Here is a 23,162-nt window from a genome sequence, read left to right on the forward strand (position 1 = left end):
TTCTTTTTTTTTAGCAACTATATCGGAAAAAACCTGGAATGACGATGTCTTGTGCCAAATTACCTCAAAATATATCCAAAAATAGATACAGAGATATTTCGCCTTGTAAGTATCTATCATCACTGTTAAATTTAATATTTTTAACATAACTTCATGGGAACCAGCAGTTAGCATAATGGCTATGTTGCTGGACTCCCACGTAGTCGACCGCAGTTCGTGTCCCAGACCCAGTGGCTTAAAACTCATGCTGGGCGCGTGTGCGTGCGTGCCCAAGATCCCGAGAGGAGAATGGAGGAGAAGGGATTGCGGCGTGACCATCCCCCCTGGGGGGTGATTTCTCGCTTTCTGTCTCTCTGTCTCTCTCTGTCTGGTGAGCGCACGTGCCCTATAGCGAAAAAAACCTCTCCAAAAAAAAAAAAATCATTAAAACATTGTTCTTAAATTTTTTTAGATGATGCTACACGGGTCATTTTACAAGGTAATGAAGACTATATCAATGCAAACTATATAAATGTAAGTATTTTTTTTATTCTTTTGTCAGCTGGAATAAGAGAGATTACTATAACACTTAAGAGTAATTCCTTTTTATTAAAGGCCTAATCTTGACCTAGCACCAGTAGTACACACTACTCAGCAGACTGAGGCCACATTGGAGGTCTCAGTTCAATTCTCAGTCCATTCTAAAAAGCCAAGCACTGTAGCACACACCTATAATCCCAGCTACTCAAAAAATCGGTGCAGGATGATTTCAGCTTTCTGGCCAGCATAGCAGTATCCTGTCTGAAATAGTTGGGCATGCTGGCACATAACCTGTAGTCCCAGCTGTGCAGGAAGCTGAGATAGAAGGATGGTGTCACAGTGATACTCCTATCCTTAAAATTAAAAAAGAAAAGCCTAACTTTGATAGATATTAAGGCTAACTGAAACTGAAAAATGTTACTGAAGTAATAGTAAAAATAATTTTGTAGTGGCATATTAATATAGATAGAGCAGTAGAATAGAATAGTATAGCCCCAAAATACACTAAATAGAATTTTGTTTATGGTAGAAGTGGCCTTTTAAATGATTAGAGATAATACAGGCTATTGGTGATAGGTTGGATTAGCTATACAGAATATATTGTTATAAGATCTCATTACAAAATTATTACTCGTTTATTTTCCTTAACTTTGTAATATAAAAGATTCTAAGTGTTCTGGGCTGGCAGGTGGTGTGATAGTGGCTGACCACGGTTCAAGTCCTGGACCTGGTGGCTTGCTTTCTCACTTTATCTCTCTCTGTCCCTCTCTGGTCATATTAAAACAAATAAAGTTCCATAAAATAATTCTTTCTTTAAAAAATAGAAAATTCCAAATGTGCAAAATTAATGCTTTCATATACACATCACCCAGCTTCAGCAGTTGTCAACTCATGGTCAGATTTTTCACTTATACCCCTCACATTCAGATTATTTTGAAGAAGATTATATATCATATCATTTATCTATACATACTTAGCTTACTCTTGATGTATGGGACCAGTAGATGACATAATGGTTACATTGCAGGACTCCCACTTAGTCAACCACAGTTCAAGTCCCAAACCCAGTAACTTAAAACTCACACTGGGTGCATGTGCATGCATGCCCAAAATTCTGAGAGGAGAATGGAGGAGAAAGGATTGCTGTGTGACCATCCCCCTGGGGGTGGTTTCTCTCTTTCTGTCTCTGTCTCTCCAGTAAGCACACATGCCCTATCACAAAAATCTCTCAAAAAAAAAAGAAGAAGAAGAACAACTTGCTCTTGATATCAGCATTTATATACATTTTAAATATATAAAAATGTTAATGTGAAAATGGAATCATGAAAGTACTTGAAGGACATATGTGCAAATTGTTCAAAATTTCAGAAAGGGGAAAGTTATTCTTAGCTTAGACACATACGTGTGAGCCATGAAGAAAAGACTGATGAATTGGTAATATAAAATTGTAATTTTTGGTATACTTTAAAAGTTCTAAAAATGACAAACTGAGTTTTAAAATACTAGAAAACAAAGATGTACCACGTTCTTTAAATCAGTAAGAAAAATACAGTCCAGTGAAAATAATGGATGAAGGACATTTATAGAAGAGGAAATGCAAATGACATTTTTCATCATATAGCCACTTATACATGTATTCAAGAGTGGAATAATATGGCAAGTCCTCCATAAACCTTGTATTCAGTTTTAAGAACTAGCAATATATGACCAATGTTATTTCATCTAACTACTACCCCCCCTAAGTTATTTTTTCAAGCCCAGAAGTATGACTTTACTTGTAAGTCAGTCAGTTCTTATTTTTCAGGGTAGTTACAGGGTTTTTCTTTTTTTTTTAATATGAATTATTCTTCAGTTTTCTTTTCTTTTTTCCTTCCTTTTTTTCTTTCTTCCTTCCTTCCTTTCTTTTCTTCCTTCCTTCCTTCCTTCCTTCCTTCCTTCCTTCCTTCCTTCCTTCTTTCCTTTCTTCCTCCCTTTCTTTCTTTCTTACTTACTTACTTACTTACCAGAGTAGGACAGAGTGAGATAGAGAGTGAGAAAGCAAGCCACCAGATTTAGGATTTGAACCATAGTCAGCCATGTGGGATGTCCAGCACTCTTAACCACCACACCACCTACCGGCATAGGTAGTTATGTTTTAAAAAGTATTTCTTTTAAGGATACCTTCTTTCAAATATATATATATATATATATGTGTGTGTGTATATATATATATGTGTGTGTATATGGTTTATGCACTGACATTGAACTCCTAGCTACCAGCACTGTAACGTCTGGAGGAAGCTTATCTCACACATACATACTCTATGAGGTGTATCACAATCTTCTTGCACTTAGAAATACAAGACATCACTTCAATACTACACTTGGGAACCATTTTTATTTTTTAAGAATTACTTATTTTATTTTATTTATTTCTAATTTTGCTATAGGACATGTACACTCACCCGAGTGAGACACAGAGAGAGAGAAGGAAAGTGAGTAAGCAAGCCACCAGGTCCAGGACTCTAACCATGGTTGGCCATGTGGGGGAGTCTAGCACTTTAACTACCACGCCACCTGCTAGCCCCTTAGGAACCATTTTAAACAGTGACATTGCTCCCCCAAAAGCACAGAAATTAGAAAAGCATTGCTCTACATAGAATAAAAAAAGGCTATTTGTTCATAGTATAAGAACAGAAGTAAAAAGGCATAGAGTTGCCTTGATCGACTTCAGCTAGAAAACATGTATGTCAAAGTGACTCAAATTTGTCATGACTCTGAGCATGTTGTAAGTGACCAAGAAATCCCAGTACCTATTTTGGGGTTACAAATGAATTTTAGCACGTAGCCAAATTCACAAATATAGAATCTGTGACTAAAGATTAGTTACTTTACTATGCACCCCTTTAATGTTTTAAAACAAAGCCATTGTAACATTTAGAAAAATAACAATATTAAACATAGATAAACAGATAAAGATTAGTTTTCAGAAAAGCATAAATCAAAATTACAAGGAATTACTATTTTTCACCTACAATGTTGAAAGATGAAAAGGTTTGATAATACCAGATACAGGTCCACATCCTTTACATCCTCTGTCTAAAACCTTGTGATCAAATAGGCTTTTGGATTTGAAATTTGGGGATTTTGAAAGACTGTTCAGTGCGTATACCATATACCGTAATAAGTAAAATCCCCAGTAGGCTGTTGGACAACTACACTGTCTCCAGTATGTTAATACTCAATAGTAAACCATAGTTTTTGTCACGAAATGGAAGTAATGAAGAGTGTAAATGGTCTCAGGTCACTTCCGGTAGAATTTACTATAAAATGAGCCTGGTCAGCTGATGTTTACAAGGAAAAAAAAAATCCTTTCATTTCAGACCATTAGGAGTTTCAGAATTATAGATAAGGGATTGTAGATAAATTAATGAGACTGAAGGATTAGGCATTTCTTGTACATTGTTGGTGGAAATATAACTTGGTAGAACCTTTCTGGGGAGGGATTTGTCACTATCAAAATTTTAGATACATATATACTTTGATCCAGCATTTTTTTTTTTTTTTGAGAAGTTTTTTGCTATAGGGCGCACGCGCTCACCAGACAGACAGAGGGAGACAGAGAGACAGAAAGCTAGAAATCTCTCCCCAGGTGGGATGGTCACGCCGCAATCCCTTCTCCTCCATTCTCCTCTCGGGATCTTGGGCACGCACGCACGCACACACGCCCGGCGTGAGTTCTAAGCCACCGGGTCTGGGACGAGAACTGCGGTTGACTACGTGGGAATCCAGCAACATAGCCATTATGCTAACTGCTGGTTCCCGATCCAGCATTTTTTATTCTTCTTAGTGCCCATATAAGTGTGTTTCTCCTGGGACCAGCAGATGGTGTAATGGTTATGTTGCTGGACTCCCTCCCACAGGGCCGGCCACAGTTTGAGTCCTAGACCTGTTGGCTTGAAACTCACATTGGGCATGTGTGCATGTATGCCCAAAATTCCAAAAGGAGAATGGAGAAGAAGGGATTGCTTTGTGTCCATCCCCCCAGGGGGTGATTTCTTGCTTTTTGTCTCTTTGTCTTTCCAGCAAGCACATGTGCCCTATAGCAAAAATCTCTCTTTAAAAAAAAATTTTTGTGTGTGTGTATACACATATATGTGTGTGTATATGTGTGTTTCTACATATGTACAAAATGTTAGGATTACAAAAGTATTCAGCTTAGCCTTGGTGGTAGCAGATATATTAGCAGTAACTTCAGTGTGTGTTAAATATATTTTGATATATTTGCACAGGAGAGCCATTAAAATTAAAGAAATTTTATGGCCTACCACAGTGCTGCAGGCAGTAGATCACTGTTGCACAGTTTTGGAGCCATATGTGAAAGGACCAGAGTTTGCCTCCCTTGTTGACCTGAACACTGCAGACATGTTAGAACGTGCCTGGCTTCAAGGGACGATCACAGCGTGTCCAAGTGATCTTAAAATAGTTTATCAATATACAGTTTATTGATATATATATATATATATTTTAATTTCTTTGCCAAGTCTCTGCCTCTGTAACAGTATTCTCTCTAAAGCTGTTTTTAAAAGCATAATAATAATGTTTTGGAAAATAATTTAAATTTTCATTTCTACTAATTGAACAATAAACAAGTATAAACACTGTAAGTTGCCAAGAAATGTCTTCAACACATAAAATAAGAAATCGGTGATAAAGATTTGTTTTACTGTCCGTAGTTTATTGAGATTCATTGTATTTGGACCAGCTGTTGGCATGGTGGTTGAGGCAGCTGGATGCCACGTAGCTGACTGAGCAGTTCAGGTCCTTGGACTCAGCAATTTGAGAAACACTCAAAGTGTGTGTGTGTGTGTGTGTGTGTGTGTGTGTGTGTACGCGTGCATGACTAAAATCCAGAAAGGAAGAAGAAATGAAGAAGGGCTCATGATGTGACCATCTGCCATGGACAGTGCCTTTTTGCTTTTGCTCTCTCTGTCTCTCTGAAAAAGGGAAGGAGAAATTAATTGTGTTTGTTTAAAAATTAGTGGATAAGTTTTCATGTGCCTGACCATAGTAAAATGAAATAATATAAATGATTTTATTTTTATGTCCTTTTCTTTTTTAGATGGAAATTCCTTCTTCTAGCATAATAAATCAGTACATTGCTTGTCAAGGGCCATTGCCACACACTTGTACAGATTTTTGGCGAATGACTTGGGAGCAAGGCTCCTCCATGGTTGTAATGTTGACGACACAAGTTGAACGTGGCAGAGTAAGTCATAGTTGAATTTTACACATTGCTTGGGCTTTTTTTTTTCCTTTTTTCTAGATTACATTGTATGTATAGTCAAAGTGTTCACATTGATCTTATGTCTCCTGTAACCTTCAAACTTAACGTTTCTTATGATTTCGTTATTTAAATCATGGTTAAGTGCTTAAAACCAAAGAACACGGGGGCCAGCAGACAGCATGGACGTTAAGGCACTCGATCCTACGTAGCTGTCTGTGCAGTTTGAGTCCTGAATCTGACAACCTGAAAATTCACAGTGTGTGTGTTTGTGTGTGTGTGTGTGTGTGTGTGTGTGTGTGTGCGCGCGCGTGCGCGCACGCACCCAAAATCTCAAGAAGAGAATGGAGGAGAAGGGATTGCAGTGTAGCCATCCCTCCTTGAGGGTGATTTCTGACTTTTTTTCTCCCTCTCCTTCTAGTGAACACCCATACCCTATGGCAAAAACCTTAAAAAACAGAAAAACAAAATAAATGTGACATAAATGTTAGCCATTATTATTTAAAAGGATTAAGATATATCTGATAAGGAGCTTATATCTAGAGTATACAAAGAACTCTTAAAACTCAACAGTGAAGTGGCAAGTAACCAAATTAAAGAATGGGCAAAATATCTAAATAGACAGTTCTCCAAAGAAGATAAACTAATGGCAAATAAACAAATGGGAAAATGTTCAACATTATTAATCATCAAGGAAATGCAAATCGAAACCATAGTGAGATACTCCTTTTATGTTTGGTGGGATGATTAAAATGAACAGATATTTAAGTATTGATGGGAAGAAAATGGAATCCTGGAATCTCTGCTAGCACTGATAGGTTTGTAAAATGGTAATAGCCACCTTGGAAAACAGTTGTTTAGTTCCTCAAAAGGTTAAGTATAGATAGAGTCATTATAGCACAACAGTTTTATTCCTAGATATACCCAAGAGAGTTGAAAAGATACCTCCACACAAAAATTTTTAAGCAAGCATTCATAACATTATTCAGAATAGCCAAAAAGTGGAACTAGCCCAAATGTACCAAATATGTTATGTTCATGCAGTTGAATATTTTTGGTAATAAAAAGGAATGAAGTGCTGATACATGCTACATATTGAAAAGCCTAGAAAACATTTTTCTAAGTAAAAAGATAGGTTCACATGTTTTCTGAATACATTGATATGAAATGTCCAGACTAGCCACATTGTTGAGACAGAAAGTAGTCCAGAGGCTGCTAAGGTCTTTGGTAGGGAAGGACAAATAGGAGGGTAAAACAGAGAAACAGAAAGAAAGAAATCACCCCCACCCTCAGCGGGGGTGGCCACACCACAATCCGCTCTCCATTCTCCTGTAATCTTGGGCATGCACACACACGCATCCAGTATGAGTTTTAAGCTGCCAGGTCCAGGCCTCAAACTGCAGTCTATGTGGGAGTTCAGCGACATAACTATTATGCCATCTGCTGGTCCCCAGATTACTTATTATTACAAAGGGAAAAAAAGCAATAAAGAAAAAACTGTTAATAGTTGATAGGTCTAGTTAAGGGTTTTTGAAAGTTCTTTTAAAAGTAAAGCATTTTAGGGCCAGCAGGTGGCAGAGTGGTTAAGATACTCGATTCCTCCCTGGCCAACCATGATTTGAGTCTTAGACCCCAATGGCTTGAAAATCACACTGAATGCTTTTACATGTGTGCCCAAAATCCTGGAGTAGAGTGGACAAGGGATTACAACATGGCCATCCCCCATGGGGGTTGATTTCTCACTTTCCCTCACTCTGTCTCTGGCAAGTATACACACCCTATGGCAAAAATGTAAAAATGTACACACACACATATTTTAAAAATTGGAGAACTTGAACTAGCAGTTGGAATGGAGGTTAAGGCACTGGATCTCACATGGCCAATTCTGTGATTCAAGTCTGATACCTGGTGGCTTGAAAATCACACCAAGGACATACACATGCTTAACCAAAAATCCCAAGAGGAGACTATAGGAAAAGGAATTATGTCCTGGCCATTTCTCCCAAGGGGTGCTTTCTATTTTCCCTCTCTGCCTTCTTTCTGGGAAGTGCATGTATCCTATATCCTGCCAAAAAAAGATGATAATTTTTTTATTGGAGAATATATATAATTTTATTTATTTAATTCCATTGATGTCAGGTTAAATGTCATCAATATTGGCCAGAACCCACAGGAAGTTCATCCTACGGGTGCTACCAAGTCACCTGCCACTCAGAAGAAGGAAACACTGCCTATATCTTCAGAAAGATGACACTATTTAACCAAGAGGTAAGAAGGCAGGGTAGTCATTAATTAGAACTGTTGTGTTCAAGGTAAGGACATTGAAAGCTGAAAATGTTTTTTAATCTGAGTACTGGTTACTAGGAAGTATTGCTAAAAAATATAAACTATTTGTCTGTTTCATTGGGTTATATTGGAATTTTATAGAGTATTCTCAGGGAGGCTGGCAGGTGGTGTGGTGGGTAACGTACTGGACTCCCACATGGTCAACCATGGTTCAAATCCCAGACCTGGTGGCTTGCTTTCTCACTCTCCCTCTTTCTCTCTCTTCCTCTCTCCCTCACTTTTTCCCTCTCTCTCGTTCTCGCTCTCTCTCTCTCTCTCTCTCTGATCAAATTGAAGAATAATAATTACTTAAACTAAATAAGTGTTTAAAAAAAAAAAAAGTATTCTCAGGGACCAGTAGGTGGTGCAGTTGTTAAGGCACTGGACTCCCACATGGCTGACCATGGTTCAAGGCCCAGACCCAGTGGCCTGAAATTCACACCAGGCATGTTTGCTTATGTGCCCAAAATCCCAAGAAGAGAATGAAAAGGAGAAGGGATTGTGGTGTGGCCATCCCCTCCGGGGGGGTCATTTCTCACTTTCTCCTTCTTTGTCTCTCTAGCAATAGCATGTACACTATAGCAATAATCTCTCTTTAAAAAAAAAGAAAAAGTATCCTCCTATTATGTAGTAAATGTTTTCCTAATTTTTACAGCTAAACATGAATGTTTAGTGAATGGTTAGTGAAAAATGAGCCTGATAAGTAATACTTAATGCTATTTCTCCTTTGCTTAGTCATAGTAGTTATGCTAGGGACATCTTTGGTTATAAAAAAAATTCTTACTCCACATAAAATCAGTAAAATATTAGGGTATGTCTGGAAATAGAAAAAAAAATTGAAAACAACTATTTCTTTTTCAAAAGAGGAGAGCAAATTTATAGTCCTCAGTATTGAGGAAAAGGTCACAGGCAGTCTGTCTGACATCAAACAGACTAGCTTTCTCATAGTTAGCTCTTATTTCTTCCTATCATCCCCACTGGCTTCTGCGTCAAAAATCAAAACTGGAAACTGATTAATTAATGATGACCTAGTCCCCCTGTTTGAAGATGTATGTAGAGGGCATTGTGCTACCAGTCCTTTCAGACTGCTAGACAGTACGTGCTGCTTTCTCTGCCTGCAGCTCAGTAGTCCAGCCACCTTTGGTTCTGGAGGGGCCCAAAATAGGAAGGTCCTGTGGGAGAAGTGCAAGCAGGACTAGCCAGAGACAAGCCTCACCCACAGTGGGTTAGCCGTCTGGAAATGGGAACCATACTCCTACTCCAAGAGTAAATTTAAAAGAGAAAAGTGACCAAAAGGAAGGAGCCAGAGTTGTGCTAGTTTGTAGAAATGGACCCTGACATTGAATGAAGCTGAAGTTATAGAAAATGGAAAGTTGAATTTCAAAAGTTTGTGGGATATGGGTTCCATGAGAATCAATTTAGGGTTTAGGGACCTATACCACATGGCTCGTGGTCTACTACAACAGGACAAGCCAATTACACAGTCATGCATTTCCCAAATAGGTAATAAAAGATAGGTGATGTGTGTTTGTGTAAAATAATGCTTATCTTCAGTGCCATCTTTTTGTTCTACTCAACTTACAGATTATCCATGGCAATTTTTTTTTCTTTTCTTTTCTTTTCGCCGTATTTATTTATTTATTTTAAATTGACCAGAGATGTACAGAGAGAGAGAGAAAGTGAGAAAGCAAGCTGCCAGGTCTGGGACTCCAATCATGGTCAGCCATGTGGGAGTCCAGCACCTGTAACCACCACAACACCTGCTGGCCCCTCTGTGGCAGTTTTTTATGCCATCATGGTACCTTTTAATTTTTTTTGTAGGTTTTATTTTATGTGTTTGTTTTGTTAGGTTTTTTCCATTAGAGAGAGATAGACATCCTCAACCTGGTCTGGCCATGTCATTATCCTTCCCTCAGTCAGATCTGTAAGATCTGTAGCACACATGACTTGTTCATGTCAGTGTAGAATCTGAGCCTCTTTAATGGCTCCAGCATCTTGCAGCACTGACCTAGCACTTGCCCTGCTGTGGCTGGAACCATAGTAGCTCTTCTTTGCACACCCTCAAAACCAGCTAAGACAAATGAATTTTTAAAGTTCGAGCCAATATAATTGAGAAAACAAATTTGCTGACATTAAAAAAATATGTATGTGAATGACTGGATAATGGATAGATAGACATTATCCTAAGTCATGATTTCCTTTTACTTTGATCATCTTTTCAGGAAGCTCCCTTAAAGTAAGTGGCAATAGTTATAGTGTTATAGTTTTGAATGACTTTAGCTACCTATCTTTGAGCATATGGTGCTACCTATCCAAGAGGGGGGTCATTTACAGGTTCTCCCATGGAGTATTTTCAACATTCAGATTGTCCCTTTGAGTTAAAAATCTTATTTTATTTTCTCTTTTTTTTTTCTTTTGGAGAGGTTTTTGCTGTAGGGCATGTGCACTTGCCCAAAAGACACAGAGAGGCAGAAAGCAAGAAATCTCCCCCCAGGGGGAATGGCTACGCCACAATCCCTTCTCCATTCTCCTCTTGGGCTCTTGGGCACACATACATACACGCCCAGCATGAGTTTAAGTCACCAGGTCTAGGACTCGAACACTGTCAACTACGTGGGAGTCCACCAACATAGCCATTACGCCAACTGCTGGTCCCAACTTTTATTTTTCAATGAAAGGAAATGAGGCTCTGAAGTATTAAATGCCATAGTTGATAGGAGTCAGTATTTGAACCAAGATATATCTAAATCCAATGCTTTTATTTTCTCCATCATGTCAAACCATTGACTCCAAAAAGTTAATCCCTTAATTTGACTTGGTATTTTTATAATCTGTAGGTTTTTAATCTAGACTTAATTACAGATTTCCTTTTTCTAATTTCCAAAATGTCATCTGTGTTAACAAAAGGTTTAGCCAACTTTTTCAAAAAAAAATTTTTTTTTCCTTACCATTTTTGTGTATCTAATAGTTCAAGTTTTCTTCAAGGATTTCTATGATCTTAGTTTGTTTCTGCTTGTTCATTTGATTATCATCTTTAAAATACTTCTTACACATAGGAATTGAGTTATAGAAAAGGTATTGGTGTAAGTAGCTCGTACTTAAATGGATACAGCCGTTTCTATAAAATGGTCTCTTTTCTTTGGTATTATGAGTTTTAATAAGAATATGTTACTTTTTTGGAAGGCAGGAGAAGGTGCTTTTGCTTGCCTTCTAAAATTAAAATGACATAAATATTTGTATTTTAAAGATAATTCCTAAATTACAGTGTATAATTTTTGGTTTGCACATAGAAAAATGAGAGTCGTCAACTCACTCAGATCCAGTATATAGCCTGGCCTGACCATGGAGTCCCTGATGATTCAAGTGACTTTTTGGATTTTGTTTGTCATGTACGAAGTAAGAGGGCTGGCAAGGAAGAACCTATTGTTGTTCATTGCAGGTATTTTATTTCTTGTCTTTTATGAATGGATAATTGACTAGCAATGTCATTTTAAAAAGAGACTATGTGGGCCAGCAGATGTCATACAGGTTAAGGTGGCTGGATCCCACTTGGCCAACTACACATTTCAAGTCCCAGACCCTTGTGCACATGTGCGTGCATGCCCAATATCCCAAGAGGAGACTGGAGGAGGAGGGATTGTCACATGGTTTTATTCCCTAGAGGTAATTTTTCACTTTTCCTCTCTCTCTGGTGAACACATACCCTATAGCCAAAAAAAAAAAACTTAAAAAAACAGTCCAGAAAAATTTGAAAGAGAATGCATACTTTCTTTTGTCCTTATGTTGTGAATATAGCTGTGATAATTAAAGTTCAAAGCTGCCCTCTGAAGATAGAAGGCAAAGGGTATGTTCTAACATATAATTGGCAGAAACTTTATAGTAAGATATGAAAGTAATACCTATTGAAGTGATTCTCAGAAGCTCTTCCTGTTCATATTTTAACATCTCCAAAATTGGAACATGTCCTATAATCGATGGTAACTTAGATTTGATGAAATATGCTACTGTAGGCTTAGTTTGTTTCTATTGCTGTTAACAAAATACATAAGACAGGATCATTTATAGAGAACAGAAATTTTTTTCTCAAAATTCTGGTGACTGGAAATCTAAGATTGAAAGTTGCCCAAAGATTCAGTGTCTAGTGAAAGCTGCTCTCTGCCTCCATCGTGGTACTTTGTTACTGCATCCTCAGGAGGGGCAAATTCTGTGTCCTCACATGGTAAGAGATAGAAGGGATGGATCCATGTCCTCAAACCCTTTCTAAGACTCCTCCTCCCATCTGTGAGGTCTGTACGCTCGTGATTTAATCACCCCCAAAGGTACTACCTATTTAAAATTGTGACATTGGCCATTAAGTTTCAACATAGAAATTTGGGGAATACATTTAGACTTTAGACTAGGCATTAGATAGCCAAAAATTTAGGTTCCCTCCCTCCCCTCCTTGCCTGAATGGTTCTTCATGGATATTCATTGAATACTCAACCTCTCTTGGAATGGCCTTACCAAATGTCATTACAGTATATACCACTAAAGAGAGATCACAGTGGTAGGCTAATCTTCCTCTCCTTATCAGACCTAGGTTCTCTCTTGTCCTCTGACAGCTAAGCACAATGACTCCAGCCTTCACTGCTACTGATGCAGTGATTAGGAGACAAAAGTATTCCCTCCCAATCATAGCTACCTTTGTTAAGTGGTTAACTCAAAGGATATATTTTATCTTTATCCTCTCCAGCACATTTTGAGAGTAGATTTTCAAATCACTCAGACTGTAGACCAAATATCTGAGAGGCAAAGTGGCAAGAATAGCAAAACACCTGTGACCATTTTATATTCTAACTCCCCATGTAGCTACTACATTAATGTTCACGAGTTATACTTCGAAGAGTTGTCTGTGATTGTCTCAGTAGTAAAGTGTCATTAAAGTTAACATTGTTTTAGAAACTGTATAATTTGAGAACATACATTTTTTTCTTTTGTACATTCATAATTTATTTTGTAATTCTAAGCTTTTATACCTTGTTCATATTTTAAGGACCCAAATGTAGCTCTTTTGAAATAGCATTTCTCTAACTCACAATGGGAAGAGGATAAATCATTTAATCTGTACTGAGTTGATTAAAAGTGTATTTTTTCTACTGTCTTAAAGTATTTTGTCATTGGTCTGCTACTTTGGTAATATAAAGTACTAAAATGATTCTATATTATGATTCAATACTTAAATGTTCCACACAAAAGCTACAAGAAATTTGATCAGTTAGACCTTAACTGTGTTCATTATTTTCAGTGCTGGAATTGGAAGGACTGGGGTTCTTATTACTATGGAAACAGCCATGTGTCTCATTGAATGCAATCAACCAGTTTATCCACTAGACATTGTAAGAACAATGAGAGATCAACGAGCTATGATGATCCAAACACCTGTAAGTACCATATTTCATGTACAACTATGTATCTTTGCATGATCATTTCTGTTACCTTATTGTGTATTATATTTGGTTTTATTTGCCAGAGAATGCATGCACTAACCAGAGAGAGACAAGGAGAGTGGGAGAGGGAAAAAGCACCTCCCTCACACTGCAATCCCTTCTCCATTTCTCTCACCTTTCAGATTTGGGACATATGCACACACATGACCAGCATGTTTTTCAAGCCATTGGATCCAGAACTCAAACTATACACCCAGCTACATGGGATCTATCTCCCTTAACCACAAAGCCACAGGCTGACCCTTCAAATTCATAATTTTATCATTTTGATTCCTTTGCCAGGAGCTAATAGTGCCCAGAACAAGAGTCAAAAAAATACTGCCCATGAACTAAATCCAGCCTGCTGCTGTTTTTGTGATTCTAAGCACAACCATGTTTATCTGTTAATGTGTTGTCTGTGTCTCTTTCAAACTACAACAGCAGAGTTAAGTTGCAACACGGGGCCAGCAGGTGGTGTGGTGGTTAAGACACTGAACTCCCATGTGACTGACCATGATTTGAGTCCCAGACCTGGAGGCTTACTTTCTCATTTTCTCTCTCTCTCTCCCTCCCTCTCTCCCTCTCTCTCTCTTTCATACACACATACACACACACACGCACCCTATAGCAAATTAAATAGTAATAATAATATAAGTAAAATTAAATAATTCTTTTTAAAAAGATGTTGCAAAAGATACCATATAGGCCGTAATTTCTTTCTTTTTTTTTTTTTTTTTTTAAAAGGATTTTTTTTTTATATAGGGTACATGCACTCACTGGAGAGACAGAGACAAAGAGACAGAGAGTGAGAAATCATCCCCCAGAAAGGATGGACATTCCAGGGAACCAGCAATTAGCGTAACGGTTATGTCACTGGACACCCACGTAGTTGACCACAGTTTGCGTCCCATGTGTGTGCGTGCCCATGATTCCGAGAGGAGAATGGAGAAGGGATTGCAGCATGACCATCCCCCCTGGGGGGTGATTTCTCGCTTTCTGTCTCTACGTCTCTCTCTGTCTGGCGAGCGCACGCGCCCTATAGCGAAAATCTCTCAAAAAAAAAAAAAAAAGGATGGACATTCCAGAATCCCTTCTCCTCCATTCTCCTCTTGGGATTTTGGGCATGCACACACATGCACCTGGCATGAGTTTCAAGCCACTGGTCTGGGATTCGAACCACAATTGACTACGTGACAGCCCAGTGACGTAACCATTACACTCCCATTTTTTTTTAAACTTGCATCCTTTAATAAAATCCTAAAGAAATTCTCTTGTATTAGTGTTTTAACAATTCAGTATATTCATACAACATTAAGTGCAAATAAACTACAATACAGTTTAAAGCTGAAGCATTTTCTTACTCAGCTGAACCAAGGGTATGATCAGAAATTCCTCACAAAGCCCAACATAGGGAGTTTATAGTGCTTCAATTATGTCAAGATTTATTAGTTAAATAGAAATCACAAATCTTAAAGGAAGTGAGCCCAGATGCCTGCAATTAATTTCTCAGCCCCACAGAAGATACTATAACTTAATTCCCAATGTCTTTACTTTCATGGGCTAAAAACTCACAGATTATGTCATTAGAAACAGCAATGGCTAACCAGAGTTTGTTGTAATGTATTTTCATTAGCTGAAGCTAATTGGAGCCAAATGGGTAGAACAAGGTTGTAAGGGCAAGTAGATCCCTTTTTTTTTTTTTAATGTAGTTTTTTTGCTAAAGGGCACGTGCGCCTGCTGGAGAGACAGAAACAGAAACTGAGCATTCACCCCCTGGGGTGGTGGCCACACCACAAACTCTTCTCCATTCTCCTTTTGGGATTTTGGGCACACACACATATGCACCTGATACGAGTTTTAAGCTACCAGGTCCAGAACTCAAAACATGGTCAACTACTTGAGAGTCCAGCAACATAACCATTATACAATCTGCTGGTCCCATGGCCTACAATTTCTAAAATATTTAATATGAGGCCTTTTACAGAACAACAAAAAAAAATCGCCAATATGCAACTTGCCTACTATCGTGTTTTAATTTTGAGTTCTTAAATAGATATGGAGGGGTCCAGCAGGTGGCATAGTGGTTAAAGGTGCTAGATTTCCACATGGCCTACACAGTTTGAGTCCCAGACCTGGCAGCTTGCTTTCTCCCTTTCCCTTTCCCTTTCTCTCTGTCTCTCTCTAGTCAAATTTTAAAATAATAACAAATGGAATTAAATAAAAATTTTTAAAAAACAGATCCAGAGGAACTTTCTCTGTTTTACTTAGTCAGGTAGTATGCTAAGAATGATAGTTACCCCAGACAGGAGATTTTTTTTTTTTAATTTATTGTGATTTTTCAAGCCACCAGGTTTGGGACTCGAACCATGGTTAGCCATGTGGGAATCTAGCATATTAACCACCACACACCGGCTGGCCTCCAGAAGAACTAATAGAACTGCTTTCACTGAAACAGTCATGATGAAATTGCCTTTGTTTTTTTACATAAAAACTTAAATTGCAACAATAATAAAAAATAATAGAAGTTAAGCTACTTGTTTATTGTATTCCCCACTGATCACTAATTATACTTCAGGAATCAAGAGAGTAATAATGACATTTTTGAATTGGTGTTTAAATGATTTTCTATATCAGTTAAGCTATTGTGAAATGTCGGCATTGTTGTGTTGGCTCCATAATGCAGCAGTAATACCCCACTCAAGAGAAATTGGATCCTACATGGCAACTGCAATTCAGGTCCCTGGTCTGGTCATCGTGAAATCATGCCAGGTGGGCATGTAAGTGCCCAAGATTCAGCAGACTGGAGGACTGGAGGAAGAAGATCACAGTGTGACTAAATCTTATGAAGAGGGTTCATATCTGCTTTCTCATGTGCATGCATGTGCTCTATCATGAATAAAGATCTTTTTGAAAACAATTGGCATTGTTGGTGATAATATGGTTACATGAAGCAGATTGACCCATTATCTAGTAAGTGCCTATCTTTTCTTAGATTTTCATTTAAGAATTAGAAAATTGCAAGCATAATATAATAAAAACTATGTTAGTGCATAGACCAAACCACACTGCCTTAATTACTATAGCATGGTTGTAAAGTTTAAAACAGGAAATGTGGGGCCAGCAGGTAGCGTGGTGGGTAAGAGCACTAGACTCCCAAATGTTTGACCACAGTTTGAGTCCTGGAACTGGTGACTCGCTTTCTCACTTTCTCTCTCTCTCTTTTTCTCTCCCCCTGTCCTTCTCTGGTCAAATTATAATAAAATAAAATAATTAATTAAATAAAGTTAAAATAGTAAAAATAAATAAAACAGGAAATGTAAGCCTCTCTGTTTTTGTTTTTAAAGAGTGTCTTAAGCATTCTGAGTTCTTTGCATTTCCATATGAATTTTAGAATCTGTCCTTTCTTATAAAAGGCAACCCATTTGGGGGGTGAGGAGGTGGAGTGGTAGTTAGCATGATAGTTAAGGGCTCTGGACTCCCACATGAACTACACAGTTCAAGTCCTGGACCTGGCAGCTTGCATTCCCACCTTTTCTCTCTCTTTTTCTCTCTATCCCTCTCTGGTCCAATTAAAATAAATTTTAAAAAAAAAACACAGATAAATAAAATAATTCTTAAAAAAAAAAAAAAAAGGCAACCAGGCTCCTAGCAGGTGGCGTGGTATTTAAGGCACTGAATCCCACATGGCCAATTCCATGGTTGGAGTCCTGAACCCCATGGCTTGAAAAACATGCTGGGCACATGTGCATGCATTTCCAATATCTGAGAAAATAATCAGGAGAAGGGATTGCAACGTGGCCATCCCCTTAAAGGGCAATTTCTCACTTTTCCTCTCTCTTTGTCTATCTCAGATGAGTACACATGTCGTATGGCAAAAAAAACTAAACAAGCTAAAATAGGATTTTTATAGAAATTGCATTGAATCTGGGAACCCACAAGTGGCATGGTGGCTAAGGTGCTGGACACTCCCACATGGCTGACCATGGTTCAAGTCCTAGACCTGGTGGCTTGCTTTCTCAGTTTCCCTCTCTTTCTCTCTCTCTCTCTGTGTCTTTCTTTGCTCAAATTAAGAATAAATGAATAAATAAAATTAAATAAAAAAGTAATTATTAAAGAGGAAAAAAATTCTTAAAAAAGAAAAAGAAATTGCACTGAATCTGGGACCAGCAGGCAGTGTGGTGGATATGGGCACTGGATTCCCACATGGCAGACCATGGTTCAAGTCCCAGACCTGGTTGCTTGTTTTCTCGCTTTCCCTTTCTCTCTCTCTCTCTCTCTCTCTCTCTCTCTCTCTCTCTCGGTCAAATAAAAAAAAAAAACACTAAAAACTAACAATAACAAATGGAATTAAATAAATAAATGATTCTTTTTTAAAAAAATTGCATTGAGGGACCAGCAGTTAGCATAATGGCTATGTTGCTGGACTCCCATGTAGTCGACCGTGGTTCACGTCCTGGACCCGGTGGCTTAAAACTGGCTTAAAACCGGGCACATGTGCGTGCATGCCCAAGATTCCGAGAGGAGAATGGAGGAGAAGAGATTGCAGCGTGACCATCCCCCCTGGGGGGTGATTTCTCGCTTTCTGTCTCTATGTGTCTCTCTGTCTGTCTGGCGAGCGCACACGCCCTATAGCAAAAACCTCTCAAAAAAAAAAATTGCATTGAATCTGTAGATCAAGTAGGGAATTGCCATATTAATACTTTACATCTTCCAAACCATGAGCACAGGATTGTCTTTTTATTTATTCAGGTCTTTAGTCTCTTCCAATGGTGATTTGTCATTTTTAGCATGTATATGTTGTAATTCTTTTGAAAAACTTATTCCTAAGTATTTTGGTTTTTTGATGCTATATTGTAAATGGAGTTGTTTTCAATTTCATTTAAGGACTATTTATTGCTAAGATACAGAAATACAGTTAATTTTAATATTGATCCTTTATCAGGCTGGCAGGTGGTGTAGTGGTTAAGGATGCTGGACTCCCACATGGCTGACCATGCATAGTTTAGAGTACCAGTCCTGGCAGCTTGATTTTTTTCTTTCTCTCTCACTCACTCTGTCCCTCTCTGGTCAAATTAAAATAAATGAAGAGTTAAATAAACCTTGCTGATCCCATTTACTGAACAATAGCTTTCTGGTGGATGGAGTGAATTTCTTGGGATTCTCAAATTTCTAAGATCAAATCATCCTCAAGTAGAAATCATTTACTCATTCTTTTTTAGTCTTAGGTGCCTATTCTCCACCCACCCTACCTTTTCTTTTATTGGTTAACTATCCTGGCAAGAATCTTCAGTACAATGTTGAATAGAAGTGGTAAAACCAGGCCGGCAGGTGGCATGGTGGTTAGGGGCACTGGACTCCCACATGACCAACCATGGTTCAAATCCCAGACCTGGTGGTTTGCTTTCTCACTTTCTCTCTCTGTCCGTCTCTGGTCAAATTAAAAAAATAAGTTAATAAATAAATAAAATTAAGTAAAATAATTTAAAAAAAAAGAAGTGGTAAAACCAGAAAACTTGGCATGTACCTGATCTTAGGGAGAAAACTTACAGTTTTTCACTGCTAAGTAACAGGTCAGCCAGGAGTTCTTTAATGCTCCTTTTAAGTTTGAACAAGTTCCCTCTGTTACTACTTTATTGAGTGTTACCATTAAAAAGGTATTCTTGCCAAATGCTGTTTCTGCATTTGGGATGATAAAATGCAGATCAAATGCAGAGCTCATTCATTCATTTATTTATTTATGGTCTTATTCTTTTAAGGTGGTATATTACATCAACTGAATTTTGAATATTTAACCTTATTACATTTCTGAGATAAATCTCATTTGGACATAGTGTATAACTCATTTTATAAACTGCTTGATTTGGCCAGCTAGCATTTTCTTAAGGTTTTAGATCTATGTTCATACATATTAGGTTTCTTAATCCAAACTGTGATAAAATATACAAAAAATTTACCATCTTAACCATTTTTCAGTATACAGTTTCATAGTGTTAAGTATATTCATATTATGCAACTAATCTGTAGAACTTTTTTTATTTTTTATTTTTTTTGAGAGATTTTCGCCACAGGGCACGTGCGCTTGCCAGACAGAGAGAGACAGAGAGACAGCAAGCGAGAAATCACCCCCCAGAGGGGATGTTCACGCCACAATCCCTTCTCCTCCATTCTCCTCTCAGGATCTTGGGCATGCACGCACACGCGCCCGGTGTGAGTTTTAAGCCACTGGGTCTGGGACGCGAACCACGGTCGACTACATGGGAATCCAGCGACATAGCCATTACGCTAACTGCTGGCTCCCTTGTAGAACTTTTTCATCTTGCCAAATCAAACCTGTATATTCATTAAACAGTAAATACCTCCCTATTCTTTTCACCACAGTTCCTGGTGATCATTCTGCCTTCTTGTTTCTGTGAGTTTGTCTACTTTAGATACCTCATATAGGCAGAATCATACTGTATTGGTCTTTCTAACTTGCTTATTTCAGTTAGCTTAGTGACCTCAAAGTTCACCTGTAAATTTCAGTTAGTTCAGCATCCTCAAAGTTCATCCATAATGTAACATTTTTAATTGCCAGAGGCCATGTGCACTCATCAGAGAGAACAGCAAGGTGGTGAGGGGGCAGAAAACACCCCCCCGGTGGAATGTAGTCACACTGTAATCCTTTTTCCTCCATTTCTCATTAGGAATTTTGGTGCATACATATACATTTCTGGCATGTTTTTCATTTTTTGTTTTTTTTTTTTTTTTTTAAGAGAAACTTTTGTCTTAGAGCACATGTACCCACTGGAGCGAGAGAGACAGACAATGAGAGGGAAAGCAAGAAATAACTCCCCAGGGAGGGTGACCACACTGCCCAGGGAGGGTGGCCACCCTCCTGAGGGTGGCCACACAGCAATCTCTTCTCTTCCATTTTCCTCCTGGATCTTGGGCAAATACGCACCCAGCATGAGTTTCAAGTCACCAGGTTCAGGACTTCAACTGCAGTTGCCATATGGCACTAGCAACGTAACAGCTGCACCATCCCCTGGCCCCTGGCGTGCTTTTCAAGCCACGAGGACTCAAGCTATGGTCAGCATGTGGGAGCTGGCTCCTTTAGCTGCTGTGCTATGGGGCGTGTCCTTTCTTTTTAAGACTGAATATTGTTTCTTTACATATCACATTTTATTCATCCATCATTCCTTGATAAGCACTTGGGTTGCCTCCATCTTTTGGCTATTGTTAATGCTGCTGTGAACCTGGGTGTAAAAAGCTCTTTGATGTCTTGGCTTTCATTTCTTTCAGGTATATACCCAGAAGTAGAACTGCTGATCATAGCATACATAATAGACTTTTATTTCTGAAGGTTGTTTAAAATCAGGATTCAAATATAATCCATACATTTCTTTAAAATTTGCTATCTGGCATGTGTGCTCATGAGGGAGAGAGAGAGAGTAAACATGAGAAAGCACTTCCCCCCAGAAGGGAATGGCCACACCTCCACAAGCATGAGCACCACAAGCAGCATATTTACTGAAAAGAGTTCTCAGTTTTTCTGGAGTGCTTTTTGTCCTTTAGGTATCTCCTACAAGAAGTCCACTGCCAAATGATTTTTTTTTTTTGAGAGGTTTTCGCTATAGGGTGCATGTGCTCACCAGACAGAGAGAGACATAGAGACAGAAAGCGAGAAATCACCCCCCAGGGGGGATGGTCACACCACAATCCCTTCTCCTCCATTCTCCTCTCGGGATCTTGGGCACGCACACATACGCGTCCAGCGTGAGTTTAAGACACCGGGTCTGGGACGCGAACCGCGGTCGACTACGTGGGAGTCCAGCGACATAGCCATTACGCTAACTGCTGGTTCCCAATGACTATTTTTACATCCTTTGAAATAGCTCCTCTCTATGTGGTTTTGCCATTGACTAGATGTACGCATCAATTATTTTATGATATATTCTAATTTTAGAGATTTTTGAAATTAATTGCATAATTATGTGCCAAAAGTTTATATGGTTTCAAAGTAAAATCTATGAAGAAAGTATATTTAATGAAATTCAGTCTCTATCCCTCTCCTGCTCCCTCCTCCTTCAGAAACCATTTCAAAATAACTTCTCCATCACTTTTTTTTTAACACATGGAAATAGATATTTTTATTTCCCCATTTCTTTTATAAAGATAAGTTAATGTGCACACTTTTATCTACCTTGCCTTTTCTTAACAAATTATCCTGGATTCATTCTATAGTAGTTGGTAAACTTGTATTCCTTTTTTCCCCAGTTATTAATAGATACCATTGTGAAGGTAAACCATAGACTACTCTCCCTGGCTCTTTTGGTGGTTTTGGATTGTTTCTACCTTTTTTTGGTTTGATTTGGTTTGTGTTTTTACTGTAAATAATTAGACAATGAATACCCTCATTTGTGAATATGTGCTTTCAATTTTCTTTTTCTAGTTTATCTTTTGGATAGATTCCTAGAAGTGAGATTGCTGGGTCAAAAGGTAAATTAATTCATTCTGTTAGATGCTGCCGATTTCCCCCTCAACGAGGTTGTAGCATTTTAATATCCCTACTAGCAATGAGTGAGTTTTGCCAACAAAAGTATATTGTCAAACTTTATTTTTTGCCAATCTGTTGGTAAAAAATGGTATTTCTGTGCAGTTTTACTTTGCATTTCTTTTGTAAGAAAGCAAGTGCGATATTAGTCATTTGGGGGGGTTTCTGGGGTTTTTTCCTGACCAGTTCTTTTTCTTTTTATTTTTCAGAGTCAATATAGATTTGTATGTGAAGCTATTTTGAAAGTTTACGAAGAAGGCTTTGTTAAACCATTAGTGACATCATCAAATAAATAAGAAAGCAAGAGGCCCAGGATATGCACTGGAAAACTGCTTTCTGTTACATTTACTGTGCCATAATACTGCTTGCAGAAAATGGCATCTAACAACAAAAACAACAATGAAGAACTCAAAAAAAAAAAAAAAAAATCTCTGGAACTTCAGCACTGTTGCACTTTATGTTTAAAAGAAGTCACTCTTTTAAAATCTATAACTCGTGTTGGAAGACTATTTCATGCTTTGCTCCGAACAAATAGTGAATAACTGAGTATGTTCAGGGTAATTTATGAAATTTTGTGGTGGTGCCATGCAGTCCCCTTTTGGTAGAATTGCTACAAAAAAGGCTCAGAGTTCTCATCATCTCTGTTATACACCTGTATCTTGAAAGCAAAAAGAAGTCAACACCAGGAGTCAGCTCTGGTCTTTTCCAGTAGTTCACATACTTACTATGCTGATTATCAAATTTTATTTTTTAAATTTTAGCAATATCATTCTCAGTATTAGCCAATACACTGCCTATGGATGCAGCACATCTTTTCCTCCACATCCCCTGTAGAGACCTGCTGTTGAGAAGAAGAGAGGTGGAATTTGCTGTTCCCCGGAAATGCTGCACATTGTCCATTTACCAGCATCTTAGAGAAAGTATAAATATGAATCTATAAATTTTCTTGAATTTAATAATGTAACTTATATTTATCATAATGTTGGCTTATTCCAAATCATGTGATTTCACATACTTGATGTAAAGGAATGCATGCATTGTGTCTTAACCCCTTAAG

The 23,162-nt window shown here is 38.1% G+C and overlaps 1 protein-coding gene across 4 annotated transcripts in view; it reads left to right on the top strand.

Annotated features, from left to right (window-relative positions):
- PTPN4 (protein tyrosine phosphatase non-receptor type 4) overlaps positions 1 to 22,533 on the top strand; it is a 220,546-nt gene extending 198,013 nt beyond the window's left edge. For 2 of the 4 annotated variants that reach the window (XM_006169570.1, XM_006169571.1), the window contains exons 21-27: positions 15 to 105; positions 452 to 513; positions 5,621 to 5,767; positions 7,922 to 8,050; positions 11,398 to 11,546; positions 13,392 to 13,527; positions 22,315 to 22,533. In XM_006169570.1, the coding sequence (XP_006169632.1) occupies positions 15 to 105; positions 452 to 513; positions 5,621 to 5,767; positions 7,922 to 8,050; positions 11,398 to 11,546; positions 13,392 to 13,527; positions 22,315 to 22,401 (801 nt within the window). In that variant the 3' untranslated portion in view covers positions 22,402 to 22,533. Of the gene's footprint in view, positions 1 to 14; positions 106 to 451; positions 514 to 5,620; positions 5,768 to 7,921; positions 8,051 to 11,397; positions 11,547 to 13,391; positions 13,528 to 16,255; positions 16,714 to 22,003; positions 22,051 to 22,314 lie in introns of those variants that run through there. The other 2 variants (XM_014584589.1, XM_014584590.2) reach the window with 2 other exon arrangements.
- The last annotated feature ends 629 nt before the right edge of the window (positions 22,534 to 23,162 follow it).

The sequence above is a fragment of the Tupaia chinensis genome, unplaced genomic scaffold, assembly GCF_000334495.1.
Source record: "Tupaia chinensis unplaced genomic scaffold, TupChi_1.0 Scaffold147282_1, whole genome shotgun sequence".
In the NCBI taxonomy this organism is placed as follows: domain Eukaryota; kingdom Metazoa; phylum Chordata; class Mammalia; order Scandentia; family Tupaiidae; genus Tupaia; species Tupaia belangeri.